This window comes from Rhinoderma darwinii, chromosome 1 (genome assembly GCF_050947455.1).
Source record: "Rhinoderma darwinii isolate aRhiDar2 chromosome 1, aRhiDar2.hap1, whole genome shotgun sequence".
Classification (NCBI taxonomy): domain Eukaryota; kingdom Metazoa; phylum Chordata; class Amphibia; order Anura; family Rhinodermatidae; genus Rhinoderma; species Rhinoderma darwinii.
Genome location: NC_134687.1, coordinates 451,525,760 through 451,545,562, shown reverse-complemented (window position 1 = coordinate 451,545,562; position 19,803 = coordinate 451,525,760). Strand labels below are relative to the sequence as shown.

At 44.8% G+C, this 19,803-nt stretch overlaps 3 protein-coding genes across 3 annotated transcripts in view; all 3 read right to left on the bottom strand.

The window, feature by feature from the left end:
- Positions 1 to 19,803, bottom strand: part of LOC142657153 (immunoglobulin lambda-1 light chain-like) — a 542,745-nt gene that overhangs the window by 24,108 nt on the left and 498,834 nt on the right. The gene's annotated exons all lie outside the window — the stretch shown is intronic.
- LOC142657142 (immunoglobulin lambda-1 light chain-like) overlaps positions 1 to 19,803 on the bottom strand; it is a 182,518-nt gene that overhangs the window by 20,996 nt on the left and 141,719 nt on the right. The window lies entirely within an intron of this gene.
- LOC142652482 (immunoglobulin lambda-1 light chain-like) overlaps positions 1 to 19,803 on the bottom strand; it is a 48,526-nt gene that overhangs the window by 17,820 nt on the left and 10,903 nt on the right. The window contains exon 3 of the mRNA XM_075828131.1: positions 9,436 to 9,522. Within this exon, the coding sequence (XP_075684246.1) occupies positions 9,436 to 9,522 (87 nt within the window). The remainder of the gene's footprint in view (positions 1 to 9,435; positions 9,523 to 19,803) is intronic.

The window sequence follows — 19,803 nt, the reverse complement described above, 5'->3', positions numbered from 1 at the left end:
TACAGCATCATACAGCTACCCCCCTTCCCTGCACAGCGTAATCTCATCTTCAATCGCAAGATCACACTGTGTTTACACTTCCGGCTGCAGGTCCTTCACCACATCGTTTAGAATAATAAAATAAAAAATTGCCCTTTTTCCCTTATCCCTGCCATACTAATCCCCTAGAGGGACTCATAACAAGTGTAAAGAAGTGTAAAAAAGTTAAATTAAGTTTTCAGTAGTGGAAAAAAAAAATATTAAAAGTTAAAAACAAACCTTTTCCCATTTTTCCTCTAATGTAACGTAAAAAAACTAAATTTGTATTACCGCGTCCGTAAAAGTCCGAACTATTACAATGTAACATTATTTATCTCACACGGTGAGCGCCGTAAAAAAAATAAATTAAAACGCTGTTTTTTTGGTCACCTTAGCGCTCCAAAAAATGTAATAAAAAGTGATAAAAAACTGGTATGTACTAAAAAATTGCACCAATAAAAATTACAGCTTATCCCACAAAAACTAAGACATCACTGCTCAATCGACAAAAAAATAAAAAAGTTTGGCTATCAGAATATAGCGACACAAAACAAATAGGTTTTTCTTTGTAAAAGTAGTAAAACATTTAAAAAAAACTATATAAATTTGGTATCGCTGTGAAAGCCGTAAAAACGATACCCAAAACCATGGCGAAATCGCAAGTTTTTCCAATTCAACCCCACAAAGAAATTTTTTTCAGTTTCCCAGTACATTATATGGTACTTTAAATTGTGCTAATAAAAACTACAACCCTTCCCGCAAAAAAATAAGCCTTCACACCACTCTATTGACGTAAAAATAAAAAAGTTATGGGTTTTAAAAGGTGGGGAGTGAAAACCAAAAATGAAAAAACAAAAAATGGCTTGAACTTTAAAGAGGCTCTGTCACCAGATTTTGCAACCCCTATCTGCTATTGCAGCAGATAGGCGCTGCAATGTAGATTACAGTAACGTTTTTATTTTTAAAAAACGAGCATTTTTGGCCAAGTTATGGCCATTTTTGTATTTATGCAAATGAGGCTTGCAAAAGTACAACTGGGCGTGTCGAAAAGTAAAAGTACAACTGGGCGTGTATTATGTGCGTACATCGGGGCGTGTTTACTACTTTTACTAGCTGGGCGTTCTGACGAGAAGTATCATCCACTTCTCTTCAGAACGCCCAGCTTCTGGCAGTGCACAGACACAGCCAAGTTCTCGAGAGATCACGCTGTGACGTCACTTCCCCAGGTCCTGCATCGTGTCAGACGAGCCGGCACCAGAGGCTACAGATAATTCTGCAGCATCATCGGCGTTTGCAGGTAAATCGATGTAGCTACTTACCTGCAAACGCTGATGCTGCTGCAGAATCAACTGTAGCCTCTGGTGCCGATGTAGCCGACACGATGCAGGACCTGTGAGTGACGTCACAGATCTGCACTGCCAGAAGCTGGGCGTTCTGAAGAGAAGTGGATGATACTTCTCATCAGAACGCCCAGCTAGTAAAAGTAGTAAACACGCCCCGATGTACGCACATAATACACGCCCAGTTGTACTTTTACTTTTCAACACGCCCAGTTGTACTTTTGCAAGCCTCATTTGCATAAATACAAAAATGGCCATAACTTGGCCAAAAATGCTCGTTTTTTAAAATTAAAAACGTTACTGTAATCTACATTGCAGCGCCTATCTGCTGCAATAGCAGATAGGGGTTGCAAAATCTGGTGACAGAGCCTCTTTAAGGGGTTAAGTCAAAGTGTTTATTTAGACCCATAGGTGTCAAAACGGGCCCCCCGATGCCAACCGGCGCTAACTGCAGAATAGATTTTTTTAACTTTTACTTGCGGTGACTCCGGCACTAGGCAAGGCCATCACATGACATCACGATCACATGGTACACTCAGTGTACCATGTGACATCAAGAGAGGGGCATTCCAGGTATACAGGAAGAGAACGCAGCGTGGTGCGGACGGAGGAAGAGAGCCTGGATGCACTGGAAGTTGGAGCCGATCATCCGACTCCTCAGAAAACAACAAGACCTGGTGAGGCGGCCCGTAGTGTAGTGTAATGTAATGTAATGTGATGTATAGTGTAATGTAATGTATTGTATCGTGCTGTCTGTGTTTGCGGTGGAGAGAGGACAGCACAATACAATATATTACAAACTGTGAGTCAAGACTCCCTGGGGACTCCCTGGGGACTCCCTGGGGGCGTCGTGTGCAGACCTCCGGGGGGTCGTGAGCCACTAAACGAGGTTCCAGTTCCAACTGTATCTGTGTCGTCAGGACACAGATACAATTGGATACAATTGAATTCAATGCTGGATCAAGGAGCTGACGGACCCTTGCTCCAGAATTCACTGTGCCGTGAGCCATGAACGCCGCAGCCAGGCGCAATGTAGTGACGTCATCACGCCTGGCTGCACCGAGTCACTCACAGCACAGTGGATGAGAACGATCTCCACCTGTCGGGGGAACGGGGCTAGGTAAATAGTTTTCTATTCGACACATGTGGGGCATTATACTGGGTTTGGGAGGGGGCTGTCGGCTATGGGCGTGCATTATACTGTGGGGGCAGCTATGGGGAGCATTATACAGGGGGGCTGTCTGCTATGGGAGTGCATTATACTGTGGGGGCAGCTATGGCTGGCATTATACTGTGTGGGGGCAGCTATGGCTGGCATTATACTGTGGGGGGCAGCTATGGCTGGCATTATACTGTGTGGAGGCAGCTATGGATGGCATTAAACTGTGGGGGCAGCTATGGCTGGCATTATACTGTGTGGGGGCAGCTATGGTGACATTATACTGTGTGGGGGCAGCTATGGCTGGCATTATACTGTGTGCAGGCAGCTATGGCTGGCATTATACTGTGTGAGGGCAGCTATGGCTTGCATTATACTGTATGGGGGCAGCTATGGCTGGCATTATACTGTGTGGGGGCAGCTATGTGGGCCATTATATTCTGTGGGGGCAGCTATGTGGGACATTCTACTGTGTGGGGGCAGCTATTTTTCCTGCTTATAGGTCTGCCACAGTGTGTCCTCCCAGTACCCGGGCCTCTACATTTTTATCTTCAGATTCTTTTATTTTTCAATAAAAAAAATACATTATTTACTACTATGTTATCACTATTATTATTATTATTATTATTATTATTATAATGTATTCCCCTAATAAGATTTTGGTCCTGCCGTTGGGCAAGGCGACTGCGTATAGGCGCGAACAGAGTCTGCTTGGGGAGGGGTAGGGGGCCCCAAGTTGAATTCTTGCACCAGGGTCCATCAGCCTTTAGCTACGCCCCTGCCTACCTCCCTGCATGCCTCACATCTTAGTCATGGAAAGAAGCCTCCATTTTATTATATGGAATTAGAACTAGATTTAATATAACTGTGGGTCACTATGTCTTTAATATTACTTGTCCTAAGGTAATTAACCTGGGGATTTTTTGGGAGAACTTGTTCTATAATAGGGTCATTTCTCAATATATACCAGTTTTTTCTTCATAATATATTTTTAAATGATATGAGTCAGAGGAAAAATAAGTAAAGAAAGAGGATCGAAATTGAATCCTGAGTTTTTGCCTTGATCAATAATATTGTTCTATTCACTCCCACTATCATCATGTACCTCTACCCAAGCTATCTCCAGTAGATCTTTATCGTAATTTAGTTCCAATAGACAAGTCAGAATAACTTTCAATTGTGTCATGAAATCTTTTGCATTCATGCAATTACATTTAATTTTTTTAACCCCTTTACGACGAAGGACGGATATATCCATCCTGTGCAGGAGATAGTTCCCGCAAAAGGATGGATATATCCGTCCTCTGATCGCGTGGGTACTGCTAGTGTACACACGCGATCAGCGGCAGGAGCACAGCTGTTATACACAGCCTGGCTCCTGCCGCAACTGCCGGAATCGAAGCGCGCTCCGATTCCGGCAGTTTAACCCATTAAATGCCGCTGTCAATAGCGACAGCAACATCTAATGTGTTTGACAGAGGTAGGGAGCTCCCTCTTTCACCCCATCGGCGCCCCCGCAATGAAATCGCGGGGCGCCGTCGGGTTTCCATGGCAGCCGGGGGCCTAACAAAGGCCCCCAGGTCTGCCTTCAGCAAATGCCTCCGGCATGGCCTAATAGATTGCCTGTCAGTTTTACACTGACAGGCAATAATTTTTTGGTATGCTAAGTATACTTAGCAGATCGCATAGTAAAGTTCCCTGGTGGGACTAGAAAAAAAAAAGTAAAGCAGTTAAATAAATTTTGTGAAAAAAAAAATTATTACAGTCAAAATAAAATAAAACTAGTACTAATGAAAACTACACCTTGGCCCGCAAAAATCAAGCCAACATACGGCCACATTGACGGAAAAATAAAAAACTTACGGCTCTTGGAATGCGGCGATACAAAAAGGTATTTTTTTTCTAAAAGTGTTTTTATTGGGCAAACGTAGGAAAACATATAAAACCTTTACATATTTGGTATCCCCTTAATCGTGCAGACCCATAGAATTTATGCTGCATAGTAAACGGCGTAAATTTATAACGTGAAAATCAATGCTGGAATAGCTGCTTATTTTCAATTCACACGTCCATGGCCGCTGCCGTCAGAGGGTAAGTCAGAACGACGGGCCGCGGCCATAGACGTTACAGTAGTGATGTATAACAACCAGGGAGATGCCAATCAAGCATGGAAAAGTGGGTTTGGAGGTAGGACTGTGTGACTCTTCCGAATAGCGGCACTGCCCCATGACCCTTTCATGAGTAATTAGCATATAGTGTGTGCCATTTTAATGTTGATTTTATAGATTTTGCTGCATCTGAAAAAAACATACAAGGGAATGTTTGGAAATATTGTCAGATCGTGCCTGGTGCATGGTGGTGGTTCAAGGGTTGAAAACTAACGAACAGGTTCCCATTAAATATACAATGAATTGAAAACAAGTCGATCTGCCCTGCAATTTTGTTATTATAAATATATACTACATAATTACAGTTCCAAAACCAAGCTCTGAAATATATACAATACCACAACCAAGGTCAGTACATAAATACAGCACCAGAACTAAGCTCACTACATATATACAACACCAGAACAAATACTCAGTGTCATGAAGGGTCTGTGGACCCACTGGGCGGTACCGTCTCGGCGGTGAGGCAGCTGGCCAACAGGACGCAGGTCAAAGTCTATAGTTCGTATAGGGTACCTGTGGCTGCTCGGACAGTAGCAAGGCAGGCTTGGCAGGAACTTGGCAGCAGGTGGACGTCAGGTGTGGAGAAGCAGAACAGGCGTGGTGTACAATGCAGCACGGCACTAGATCAGGATACAAGTAATAGGATACAGGAACAGAAACACTGGGAGCAAGGAAACACTAGGGGGCCATATGCAAGACAGACTAGGAATACACAACAAAGCTCAGGCATCGAACTAGTGGGCTGGATCCCTCTTATAGTCCAGAGTACTCACGGGTCAAAGTTCATGAACGAGGTCCGGTGCGCACGCTGCCCCTTTAAGAGCGGGCACGAGCGTGCGCGCACCCTACGGGATCCGGCTGGACTGAGTAGACGCAAGCACTGGCTTCTCCTGAGGAGGAGGCTGGGGCCAGCGCTTGCCGATTCGTGGCTGCGGCTGTCATGGGGAGAACGGAGCTGACATCCCGCAGCGACGGACATTACACTCAGTACATATATACAGCACCAGAACAAAGCTCAGTACATATATACAGCACAAGAACCAAGCGCATTACATAAATACAGCTCCAGAACCAAACTCAGTACATAAATATAGCACCAGAACCAAGCTCAGTACATAAATACAGCACCAGACCCAAGCTCAGTACATAAATACAGCACAAGAACAAAGCTCAGTACATATATACAGCACCAGCACAAATACAGCTCAATTTAGCGAAACCCCTGCCATATAGGTTTGTACGGCGTAAAACTACAGCTCCCAGCATAGCCTGAACAATGGTAAGGATATGCTAGGAGTTGCTGTTCCACAAAAAAAAATAATCATGCCACACATCATCTCGCTGCAGATCATACATTGACTACAGTACTGATTAGAGGTAGAATAAACATTTACATTAAGTAACTCACAGGTGACGTAAGATTCTAGTTGTTCTTTTTCTCTTTTCTTCTTCATCCGGTGCAAACCTCTATGATGACTCCTCACTGTAAAGGATCTGCCAGGCACTACGTCTGGGTATACTCCCAGGATTAATCAGTCGACACCTGAGGCCAGACCTCTGAGACTGACACCTGCTCCCACCAATCAGGGTGGCAGGCTCAGGAGTGGGAGAGCCTATCGCGGCCTGGTCAGTCAGAGTTAGCTCCGCCCCCTGTCCATTTATACCTGCCGTTTTCTCTTCCTCCTTGCTTGTTATTCTTCTTGGATTCCTGGCCCCACTGCTGCCTTGCTCCAGCCTGCTTCTGCCGTGCTTCTGCCTTGCTTCAGTTCCATTTATCCTGCGTTGCTCTGCCCCTGGCTTGCTTCTGCTCCGTGCTCCCGTTTGTATACTCCACTACTTCCTGATCCTGACTGGCTCATTCACCGCTCCGTTTCCTCGCGGCGTTCCGTGGGCTACTGTATTCCCTTGCGTGTTCCCTGTTTGTACTCCCTTGCACTTAGACAGCGTAGGGACCGCCGCCAAGTTGTACCCCGTCGCCTAGGGCGGGTCGTTGCAAGTAGGCAGGGACAGAGCAGTGGGTAGATTAGGGCTCACTTGTTCCCTTCACCTCCTTCCTGCCATTACACTCACGGCCACAGCTCATTTCTGCAGTTTTCCTCTCAGATGTCTTCAGCTTCTCACTTTTCAAACAGTTCTGCACCTATAAACGAAGATAACATTTTCATGGTGCCACACACTACACCCTAAATGTAATAGCATCATACATTGTGTCCCTGATTATAATAACACTATACACACACACACACACACACACACACACACACAGTGCCCCATGTAGATAGTACCCTCCAAAGAGCACCTGTAGACAATGCCCCCCACAGAGCCCGCTGCAGACAGTGCCCCCATAGAGCCCCCTGCAGACAGTGCCCCACATACATAGTGCCCTCCATAGAACCCCCTGCAGATAGTGGCCTAAAGAGATCTCCTATAGTGCCCACATATAGTCTCCTGTAGATAGTGCTCCACATATAGCCCCCCTGTAGATAGTGCTCCACATATGCCCCCTGTAGTTAGTGCTCCACATATGTCCCCGTGTAGATAGTGTTCCACATATAGCCCCCCACACATATAGCCACTCACACATATAGTCCCTCCCTGTAGATAGTGCTCCACATATAGCCTCTCATAAAGAGAAAATAAACTTTACGTACTCACCTTATACCATTCCCGTGCCGTCCTCTCACAATGCAGGCCTGCTTTCTTCTGAGCAGGTCTGCTTGGGCTGAACGACACAAGTGGCACGATGACGTCATCGCGCTACTTGCGTCAATGAAAGACGATGATTGCCAGGGCAGAATGACTAGCCCAGCCACTCAGCGCCTCTTAACGACACAAGCTGCACGGTGACGTTGTCGTCGCCGATTGCGTCCGTAAAAGGCACTGAGTGGCTGGGCAAGTCATTCTGCGCTGCCAATCTGCATCTTTCAGCAACGTCATCGCGCCGCTTGCGTTGTTTAAATGAACTGATTGGCAGTTTGACGTGCCCTTCCATTCGACGACTCGAGCGACCTGATAACGTGCCGCTTATGTCATTCAAAGGCGCTGGTTTCAGTGGCGCCGCCGCTCCTCAAGAGAGCCAGCAGGCTACTGCCTGAGGTGAGATGCTCATCTCGCCCCATGAACGGTGCGGCCCTGGTGCCAGGACATTGCAGCATGGCTACGGCATGTCCTGCCGCACGGGGCCTAGGCCGCCATCAGGGCAGTACCGGCGGTACCGACAGAACTGCTGTCAGGGGCCTGGACATAATATATAAAAAAAGAGGCCTGCTCCCCTGCTACCTTTCTGAGGGGGCAGCAATGCCACTGGCACCATCAGCACCTTTCATTGACACAAGTGGCGCGATGACGTCATTGTGCCGCTTGTATCGTTGAAAGGCACTGATTTGCAGGGCAGATTGCCTTGCCCTGCAAGTCAGTGCCTTTTAATGGCGCAAGCGTCGCTTAGAAGAGAGCAGGCCTGCATTGCAAGAAGACTGCGTGGAAACCTGATCATGTGACTATGTAAAGGTTTTTTTTCTGTTAAAAGTGTGAGTGGCTATATGTAGGGTACTATCTACAGGGGGGGTTATATGTGGGGCACTATCCACAAGTGGGCTATATATGGGGCACTATATATGGGGGGGGCTATATGTGGGGCACTATCTACAGGAGGGACTATGTTAGTTACTTATACCTGCCTAAAGTTCATTACATTTAAATAAGTAATAAAATTAATATTTATTAAAGTTTAACTAAACGTTCAAAAACTTATTTTCAGAAGTTTTGATCGGTGGATGTCCAAGCACTGAGACCCCCACCGATCACTAAAACAAAGTGGTAGAGGTGCGTTTTACGTACGTTTTTTGTTTGCTCTGTGAACATACTCTAAGGGTATGTTCACATAGCTGATGAAAAACGGCTGTAAAATACGTAGATGTTTTCGAGGGAAAACAGCCCCTGATTTTCATCCATTTTTTCATTTTGTTATGCATTTTTTACAGCTTTTTTGGAGCTGTTATCTATGGAGACAATGAAAAACGGCTCCAAAAATGACTCAAGAAGTGACACTGTTTTTACAAACGGCCGCGTAAAAAAACACCCCGTGTTTTCAGGCTGAAACATAACCCGTAATTTCATCCGTTACGGACGCCCTCGTGTGAACATACCCTCAACAGCTGCCTCGTTTCACACGTAAATGCTCCTCCTCGTAATTTACGAGGCGTCTGAGACGCTCGTAAATCTTGAGCTGTGCTTCATTGAGTTCAATGAAGAACAGCTCAAATTACGTGGCAAAGAAGTGCTCTGCACTTCTTTGCCGAGGCAGTCCATTTACGCATCGTCGTTTGACAGCTGTCAAACGACGACGCGTAAATTACAGGTTGTCTGCACAGTACGTCGGCAAACCCATTCAAATAAATGGGCAGATGTTTGCCGACGTATTGCAGCCCTATTTTCAGACGTAAAACGAGGCATAATACGCCTCGTTTACGCCTGAAAATAGGTCGTGTGAACCCAGCCTCACACTTCTTTTTGTAGGTGTGAACACTATTGAAAAATCTGGATTTGTAAATGACACGTTTTTCTTCATGTGCAACAGTGTTTTCGTCTTGCGTGTGCTACAACTGTGTGAAATCAAATACTGACTGCATGAACTAATCCACCAAATTTAGCTATGTCTGTGCACAAATTGTTGGGAATTTAAAGCAAGTGCTTCTTATATATGCCCCAATTTGTCATAGTTCCTCATAGCATTGTCTCAGTGTGTAACCCAGTTATAGTAGGATGCCACATGCCACAATAATAATCTGCCTCATCATCCAACATGGATTGCTTTATGGTTAAATTGACCGCATTTATTTATTAACCCCTTAAGGCCCAGTCTATTTTTGGCTTAAAAAACACAGCAATTGTTTTCATTTTTAGATCACCGCATTCCGAGACCCATAACGTTTAAATTTTTCTGTTGACCCAATCGTGTGATGGCACCATTTTGGGTTAACTTTTTACAACTTTATTCTATGGGTCATTTTGATTTTTTATGTTTTACTACTTTTACACAGCTAAAATTGATAAAGCTTTACGGGGACTGTTTTGTGTAAAACGAGATGTAGTATTCATTATCATCAATTTGGGGTACATGGCGCTTATTGATTAACTTGTATTTATTTTTTGGGGGATGTATAAAAAACAGCAATTCTGCCATTGTTTTTTTGTGTGTTTTTTAACCTTATTTGACCAGTTGCGGACCGCCCATAGACTATAAACAGAACATCATGCAAATTTAGCTTGCTTGCCGCTCTTCCCGATGCATGGAGCTTTGTGATACAGCTGTCTCTAGACAGGTGATATCATGGAGCTGTTCCCGGAAACCAAGGCAAAAGCGTAGTATCTGGTCATATGATCGTCATGACTGTCTGTCACAACGATCACAGAAAAGTTTGTTAGTAAATAACACAATCATTAACCCTTTCCCGCCGCACACATTTTCGGATTTTCACTTTTGTTTTTTCATCCCCACCATGCAAAAGCCATAACTTTTTTATTCTTCCATCAATATTGTCGTATGAGGGCTTGTTTTTTGTAGGTTGAGTTGTAAATTATCACGGCACCATTTATTGTACCATATAACGTAGTGAGAAACTGGAAAAAAAATATTTGTGGGGTGGAATAGGAAAAAAACAGCCATTCCTCAATCTTTTGTGGGGTTTTGTTTTTACGGCATTCACCGTGCAGTAAAAATGGCATGTTATCTTTATTCTGCGGGTCAATACGATTACGGTGATACCAAATTGATATTTTTTTTTGTTTTACTATTTTTACAAGAAAAAAGACTGATTCTGAGAGCCATAACTTTTTTATTTTTCTGTCAATTGAGTGATATGAGGGCTTATTTTTTCGGGTATAGGAGATCACCTTTTATTACATTTTTTTGTTGGAGATGAAGTGACCAAAAAAACAGAAATTCTGGCATTTTTTTTTTTTTAATGGCGTTCACCGTGCAGACTAAATAATGATATATTGTAATAGTTCAGACTTTTACGGACTCGTCCATACCAATTATGTTAATTTGTAAAAATGTTTACATTGTGCATTGTGCTTGAGGGAAAATTGAAAAAGGTTGTTTTTTTAACTTTTAATTTTTATTTTTTTTAAAAACCCTCTATTTTACTGTTTTTTACTTTTTTCCTTGTCCCTCTTGGATCGCTTGCATGATATACTGCAATACTAATGTATTGCAGTATATTGTGATACTGACACTCTCCTATGAAGCCCTGCCGAAAGGCAGAGCTTCCTAGGAGTACAAAGATGGCAGACAGGCTGCCATGCCAACCAACGGCACCCCCCTGTTACTAGTGATTTAAATGCCTCAATCGCTATTGACCGCCGTATTAAACGGGTTAAAAGAGCTGGATCGTGCTCGAGCAGGATCCAGATTGTTACCCTAAAGTGTCAGCTGTAACACACAGCCAACATGCTCTTTCTATGGAGCGGGCTCAGCCAGTGAGCCCACTCCATATTCCCCCACCCGATGTGCGCCGTATATATAGGGCGGATGTCGAGAAGGGGTTAATATAAAAAGTATATTGGAAAATTGTATATCTTTTAATTACACAAAAAATATCATTCCTTTGCTTAAACCAGACAACCCTTTTAATGCCAGTCAGCTATAACTGCAGCAATATACATATATGCTGGGGGAATGTGGAAAGTGAACTGTTTTTAACTATATTTTAAAGTTATTTTTCTAAACAAAAAAGTGCATAGTGTGTACCAGGACATACGGTGTATATTATTCATATGTCTTTTATTTTTATATGTTTACTCTAGATTACTGAAACAATTGTATTTATAGTCGTTTCATTCCAGACATAGTACCCGTGGACAAGAGTGGTGCTGTTTCTAGAAAAAAACTGACTTTTTTTTTTGTTTAATTTCACCCCTCAACCCCTTCAGATCCCAGCCATTTTTTGGATTTTATTTTTATTTTTTGCCTCCCCACTTTTAAAAAGCTATAACTTCATTATAGCCATATGAGGCCTTGATTTTTGCGGGACGAGTTGTAGTTTTTAACGGTACCATTTGTTCTACCATATAATGTATTGCGAAACTGGAAAAAAATTCTTTGTGGGGTAGAATAGGAAAAAAACAGTGATTCCTCAATCTTATGAGGGGTTTTCGTTATTACGGTGTTCACCATGTGGTAAAAACGTCACATTAACGTTATTCTACTGGTGAATACAATTACTGCGATACCAAACTTATATAGTTTTTTTTATGTTTTACTAATTGAAACTAATTGTTAAAAATAAAATTAGTGTTTTGTCGCCACATTCTGAGAGCCATAACTTTTTTATTTTTTCATCGATTAAGCGGTATGAGGGTTTTTTTTGCGGGGTGAGCTGTAGTTTCTATTGGTACCTTTTTTGGCTACATGAGACTTTTTAAACACTTTTTCTAAAAAAATGTACAGCGATTCTGGCGTTTTATATTTTTTTATTTTTACGGCATTCACTGTGCGCATTAAATAATGCTATAGTGTAAAAGTTCTGACTTTTACGGACACAGCGATACCAATTTTGTAGTTCTTTTTATTTTTTACATTACTTCAGAGGAAAAATGGGAAAAGGGTGGTTTTTTGAACTTTTAATTTTTTTTTTTAACAATACCAAAAACTTGATTTAACTTTTTTTTGCACATTTTATTAGACCCTCTAGAGGACTTGAACCAGCGATCGTTAGATCCCTGGTACAAAACACTGCAATACTAATGTATTGCAGTGTATTATCATCTTTACAGGCTCCTTTCAAGCCGTGCCAGAAACATGGCTTAACAGGAGATGAAGAAAGGCAGACCTGGGGGCCTTCATTAGGCCCCTGGGCTGCCATGACAACCATTGGTGCCCCCCGTTCGCACTGCAGTGGGGCTGATGAGCTGTCAGAGAGGGGCGCCCCCCTGTTTTTAACATCTTAGATGCTGCAATCAGGCTTGATCGCAGTATCTAAGGGGTTAAACAGCCAGGAACAGCGCGATCGCTGTTCCTGGCTGTTATTCCTGGGTGTCAGCTGCAAAACCTAGCTGACACCCGCCGCGTACAGAGCGGGCTTAGCGGGTGAGCCCTCTCCGGACATTATCACCCCCACCCACGATGCAATAGTACGTCGTGGCACGGTAAGACGTTAATGACTGGGCCTGAAAAGGCCATAATAACCAGATAAAATTTACTGTTTTTGCCTCTCTGCCTTTCAGCAGCCATAAATTTTTATTTATTTTATGCGGGAGAAATAGTATTTTTTTTTGCAGTTGGGGTGTAGAAAAATATATATTTTTACGGCGTGGATATAGGAACAAGCGGTTTCGGCATAGTTTTTCTTGCTTATTTTTTATCCCTTTCATATTTCACGCTAAAAATTCTGTTAAATGAATTATTTCGGTTATTACGGCCGTGTAGATACCTAATATGTGTAGGTTTTATGTTTTTATGTGATGCAGGGACAACAAAATATATTTTATGCAAAATAATGTCATTTTTGGGGACTTTTTTTTAAAATGTATTTATTTATTTTTTTGTAACTTTATTTTTTTTTTATTCTATTAATCCCATTAAGGGAGAACTTTACTTACAACTTTATCTTTAACTTATAATGTATTAGCATACTCCTGTGTGCTAATACATTAAAATCTGTCACTATGACACAGGCTGCTGTTAGGGCAGCATATAGTGTGCCATAACAGCAGGCAAACTGAACAGACAGCCCTCAGGGCTGACTGCAGAGGGATTCCCTGGTCTTTGGTCACGTCACGCGATCAAAGAGGGGAGTTCCCTTTGATCATGCCGTGGTCACGGACTGAATGTTTTCCGACCCCAGCTGTATTTAGCAGGCTGCTCTAAGATAAGGAGCTGTAAGTTACTGCTCCTGCATAGAGGATGCGCGCTCATCAGCCTCTTCTACAGCGACGCCAAAAGATTTGCTGTAGACGAAGCACCTGCACCCCCTGCCGTTAAGGCATTAATACAGTGTTTGTTTGTTAATATGGTCTGTCCCTACAGAGTGTAACGTCCGTAGTCGCTGACCACAAACTCCTTCCATCCAGTTGACGCCCTTCTCTCAAGAGATGTCTGCACATACGGCCGTCCTGCTCCACAGTGACCACCAGGGTGCGCTCACGAGCTCAGTCCAGACTTGAGAAGCCAGAGCGCAAGCATGTTGGTGATTGAGCTAATTGGTCCAGAGCACCCTGGGCTATAAGAAGGTCCCAGCCCCATCCTCCCACGCCTGAGCTTTGTTGTTGTATTCCTAGTCTGTCTTGCAAATAGTCCAATAGTGTTTCCTGCTCCTGTATCCTGTAACCTGTATCCTGATCTAGTGCCGTGCTCAGCTGTAGCCATGCTGTGCTGTATACCATGCCTGTCCTGCTTCTCCACACCTGACGTCTACCTGCTGCCTGGTTCCTGCCAAGCCTGCCTTGCTACTGTCCGAGATGCCACAGGTACCCTATATAAACTATAGACTCTGACCTGCACCCTGTTGGCCAGCTGCCAAACCGCCAAGGCTGTACAGCCCAGTGGGTCCATGAACCCTACGTGACACAGAGTCTGTCACTGTCAGCACAGATTTGGCAGTGTCAGAGTGTTTAGGGACATACCGCATTGACAAGGGCAAGTCATTGACCACCTGTCAATTTATTCATACATTTCCAGGAGGAAAAACAGGGGAACTCAGTGTTCTAAGAAAAGAATCTCCACCATCGCCTGAACAATAGACTGTCCCTGGTATTACTTTAAAATGAAAACCAGCTGTGTGGGGCCTGTGACCTGTAACTATAGATGCATTAGCCCTGCCCTTAAAGAGGCTCTATCACCGGATTATTAGTGCCCTGTCTCCTACATAATCTGATTGGCGCTGTAATGTAGATAACAGCAGTGGTTTTTATTTTGAAAAACGATCATTTTTGAGCAAGTTATGGGCTAGTTTAGATTTATGCTAATGCATTTAAATGGACAACTGGGCGTGTTTTTACTTTTTAAAAACTTTTTACCAACTGGGTGTTGTACAAAGGAGTGTATGAGGCTGACCAATCAGTGACTAATCAGTGTCCTACACTTCTCATTGTTCCAGCCCAGCATGATCCACAGCAGTGTGATTGTGCAGAGAAAGAAGCTGTGCTGGAACAATGACAAGTGTAGGACATTGATTAGTCACTGATTGGTCAGCCTCATACACTCCTCTGTACAACACCCAGTTGGTAAAAAGTAAAAACACGCCCAGTTGTCCATTGAGAAACTCATTAGCATAAATCTAAACTAGCTCATAACTTGCTCAAAAATGATTGTTTTTCAAAATAAAAACCACTGCTGTTATCTACATTACAGCGCCAATCATATTATGTAGGAGATAGGGCATTTATAATCTGGTGACAGAGCCTCTTTAAATAGTTTGCCCCATCATAAAAATGAATCTATGTATGCTAGCATAGATCTGAATAATACAGACATACAGTTATAGTTTAATTCATTCACTTCCCTCTTCTTTGCTGACCGGCCCAGACCTCCATGAAGACTTCTTCCAGCTAAGACACATTTCTGCAGAGTTTACTGCCCAGGTATCTTTGGTCTTTCGCTTTTCCAGTACCCCAGATGGTAAAAGTGCCCCAGGTGGTAATAGTGCCCCACTTAGTGCCACAAATGATAATAGTGCCCCACATGGTAATAGTGCCCCCTTAGTGCCCCACAAAGTAATAATGATGCACATAGTGCCCTGTAAAGAAGCGGTGCCTCCCTTAGAACCCCACAGTCCCCCACATACTTTCTCCAGCAGAAAGCCTGCAAATGCCACAACCATGCCACAAAAGTATGTATTTGTGTGTATTTAATAGTAAGCAGGACTATATGTAAAGGCATATGAGTGTGTGTATATATACTGTATACAGAGCTTCCTGTCCCGAGACACTTTGTGGAAGTGAGGCATCCGGTACAACAGCTTATGTTTACCATTATAGATAGTGTTCCACCCAGAGGAGTAGCTACGGGTTTAGCGCAGGGGGGGGGGGGAGTGAAACATATCTGAGTGGGCCCCAACCTAGTAGGCCGTCCCAATGCATTTCTACAACTGCCGAGGCGCAATCTAATCATAGTGGTTATCATTGTGGATGAGCAGGAGTGCTGTACTGTATACGCTGCTATATTATCCATGATAATTAAAAGTTTGAGAGCAATATAAAAGGTCGTCTTAAAGAGGCTCTGTCACCAGATTATAAGTGCCCTATCTCCTACATCATCTGATCGGCGCTGTAATGTAGATAACAACAGTGGTTTTATTTTTAAAAATTATCATTTTTTAAACAAGTTATGAACAATTTTTGATTTATGCTAATTCGTTTCTTAAGGGTATGTGCACACGATAGCAGGCATTTACGTGTGAAAAGACAGACTGTTTTCAAGAGAAAACAGCTGCCTCGTTTCAAACGTAAATGCTCCTCCTCGTATTATGCGAGGCGTCTGTGACGCTCGTAAATCTTGAGCTGCTCTTCATTGAGTTCAATGAAGAACGGCTCAAATTACGTTGCAAAGAAGTGCCCTGCACTTCTTTGCCGAGGCAGTCAATTTACGCGTCGTCGTTTGACAGCTGTCAAACGACGATGCGTAAATTACAGGTCGTCGGCACAGTACGTCGGCAAACCCATTCAAATGAATAGGCAGATGTTTGCCGACGTATTGTAGCCCTATTTTCAGACGTAAAACGAGGCATAATACGCCTCGTTTACGTCTGAAAATAGGTCGTGTGAACCCAGCCTTATAGACAACTGAGTGTTTTTTTTACCTTTTTACCAACTGGGCGTTGTAAAGAGAAGTGTATAACGATGACTAATCAGCGTTATACACTTCTCTTCTTTCATTTTTAGCTGAACTCGCAGCACAGCGTGATCTCGCGTGTTTTGTTTCTTTGTAACATGCCACAAATCCACCTTAAATGTGTCATGTGTGAATGGGGCCTAAGGGTGACTTTGATAATGTTCAGTTGCTTCGAGGGGTTTTCCAAGCTTATAAAAAAAATACGGAAATGTAATGTCGTGGCTGCTGACGGCAGTCACATCGTACCTACCGGCAGCCTCGACCGCAGGACACAAGGAACTTGCCGGCGCCTCCCTCCCAGGAGACGCCAGCACTCGCGACTGCTCTCTGTTCCTGCTAGGGTGCACGTGCGCTTGTTCCAGCCTTAAAGGGCCAGTGCGTGCACCAATATTATGTTCCCTACCCAATCCCCACATCACCCTGGACTAGTAAAAGGACTCTGCCCATCCACTACTTGCCTGAGTGTTGTTGTTTTCTACCCATGTTCGTATTGCAAATGGTCCCTTAGTTGTATCCTGCTCCCAGTGTTCCCGTATCCTACTTCCCGTATCCTGTTGCTGTGTTTGTTCCTGAGCCTAAGCTTATTGTTGGAGTCGTTTGTACCTCATCTGCCTGGTCTGCTATCATCTGCCACGTCTGGTATCATCTTCCACGTCTGGTGTCACCTGCCATGTCTGGTGTCATCTGCCACGTTTGGTGTAATGTGCCATGTCTGGTGTCATCTACCACGTCTGGTGCCATCTGCCATGTCAAGCATCATCTGTGCCACGAACCATCTGTACCAAAGCGACTGCTACACCTCGTGTCTGTCTGTCTTACAGGCAGGTCCGTCGTCCGCACCCGGCGAACCCGGGCAATTGCCGGGGCCCACTACCCTTCAGGGGGGCCCACTCGGCCGCCGGTTGCTGTAGCTGCCGTCATGGCTCTTCCAGGAGTGGAATCCCCGGCCAGGGTCTTGCCGGGGATTCTGCTTCTAGAGGGATCCTCTGTCTAGGAGACGGCGTAACTACCGCTGTAGCAGCCATAGCAGCAGCCACAGGGCCCGCGGCATGAGAGATGCCCAGTGGTCCCGCTAGCAGCCGCTATGGCTGCTACAGCGGTAGCGATGCCACATTCAATAGTATCTGTGTCCTTAGGACGCAGATACTATTGAACGCTATGGCAGAGCAGGGAGGTTCAGACTCCCAGACAGAGTGCTACAGACTCCCAGGCAGAGTGCTAGTTGCTAATAGCGCTCTGCTCGGGACTCTGGGGAAGTTCCAGACATCACTGTCCATATATGTACAGTGATGTCAGGAGGAGAGAAGGAGTCCCAGGCAGAGCGCAAGAAAGGGCTCTGCACCCGGACTCCGTCTCTTGGGAAGCCCCTGACATCACCTACAGGGAGGTGGGCTGTGTGGCACTACCAGGGAGGAGGTTTGTGTGGAACTACCTGTGGGGGTTATGTGACACTACCTGGGAGGAGGGGGCTGTGTGGCACTACCTGGGAGGGGGACTGTATGGCTTTACCAGGAAGGGGGCCTGTGTGGCCCTACCTGGGATGAGGGGGCTGTGTGGCACTACCTGGAAGGAGGGGGATGTGTGGCACTATCTACAGAGGGCACTCAATTTATGGGGGTATAAACTGGGGGCTTAACTTCTATATGGGGGCATAAACAGGGCCCAATGTCTATAAGATGGCACAAAGTGCCATTTTCTGCCATTTTACTGCCACCGTGAGTTCCCCGGCAAAGGTGCCTACTAAGTCTGTGTCACCCAAGGGCCCACATAAACCTGGAGCCGGCCCTGCTTACAGGTACTCTTGTGCTAAAGACTTTTTCATAAACTGTTGTTTGACCAGCTGCCACTCCGCTACGGCAGAGTGGCCTAGTGGGTCCACATACCCTGACAGTACGCTCAGGCCATGGAATCCGATGGCCAACCCGTCTGCTGTACAAGTTATGCAAACGGACATGCGTGACTTCTGGGCATGTCAGGATCAACTATTACAGGTGGTGAACTCCATTCTAAGTCATTTGGATCATCCTCCTGTACCTCCGCTGGCTGTTCCTGCTGCTCCACCACCTGCTATTCCTCCTGCCTACCTTGGTCCTACAATTTAATTTCCTATACCTCCTCGCTATGGCGGGGATCCCAAGACCTGCAGAGAGTTCATCAATCAGTGTACCATCCATTTCAGGTTACGTGCTCACCTCTTCCGCTCTGATAAGGCCAAAGTTCATTATTTCCCTCCTCTCCGGCAAAGCCCTGGCATGGGCAATCCCCATTTTGGAACGAGAGGGTCTGGAATTTTCTGATCTGTTGCGATTCCTAGAGACTTTTGGCATGGTGTTCGAAGAACCAGGTCGAACATCTTCTGCCGCTGCCTCACTGCTAACCCTCAAGCAAGGGGAATCGGCTGTAGGAGAGTACGCAATCTCCTTCCATATACTGGTGGTGGAGCTGGCGTGGAATAATGAGGCCAAGGTGGCTACTTTCTGGCAAGGACTGTCTCCACACATCAAGGACGAGCTAGCAGCTGGCAATCTTCCTTGCACTCTGGATGCCCTTATCCTGTTGGCGACCCTGATCGACTTGAGGATCCAGGAACATCCTCAGGAGGTTCGCCGGGAGAGATGGTCCTATAGATTGGCACCCACGTTCCTGAGACCCCTGCTGCCTTCTCCAGTTGTTCCACCTGATAAGCCAATGTAGGTGGATAGAATCAAGTTGTGCGATCAGGAGAAACAGCGCAGACGCTCTGCAGGACTGTATCTGTATTGTGGTCACAAAGGCAATTTTGTGCATCAGTGTCCACAAAAGCTGGGCAATTCCCGCACCTAAGGTTGGTTGGAGAGACCACCCTAGGTGTAACGACGCCAAATGCCAAATCCTCTCCCAAATTATCCATTCCAGTAACCATTGTCTTTGGAGAGAAATCACACACCGTCTCTGCCTATCTAGATTCCGGAGAGCCTGCAAATTTTATTCAGCAGAATCTAGTAGATCGTCTCCATTTGGTCACAGTTCCTCTGACCGCTGACACTTCAAGTCAGAATCCTCCACTCGGAACAGATTGCCTTTCTCGTCTTGCCAAAAGCTATCAACCATCAAGTTACTCCCAGACTCCACATCTCCTCGTGGAGCCAGGTTCTTTTTCGCTAAAAAGAAGGATGGAGCTCTTCGACCCTATATTGATAACTGTGGTCCAAACCAGATCATGGTCAAGAACAAGTATCCCTTGCCGCTAATTTCGGAGCTCTTTGACCGAATTTGTGGAGCCAAGATTTTTACAAAGCTGTATCT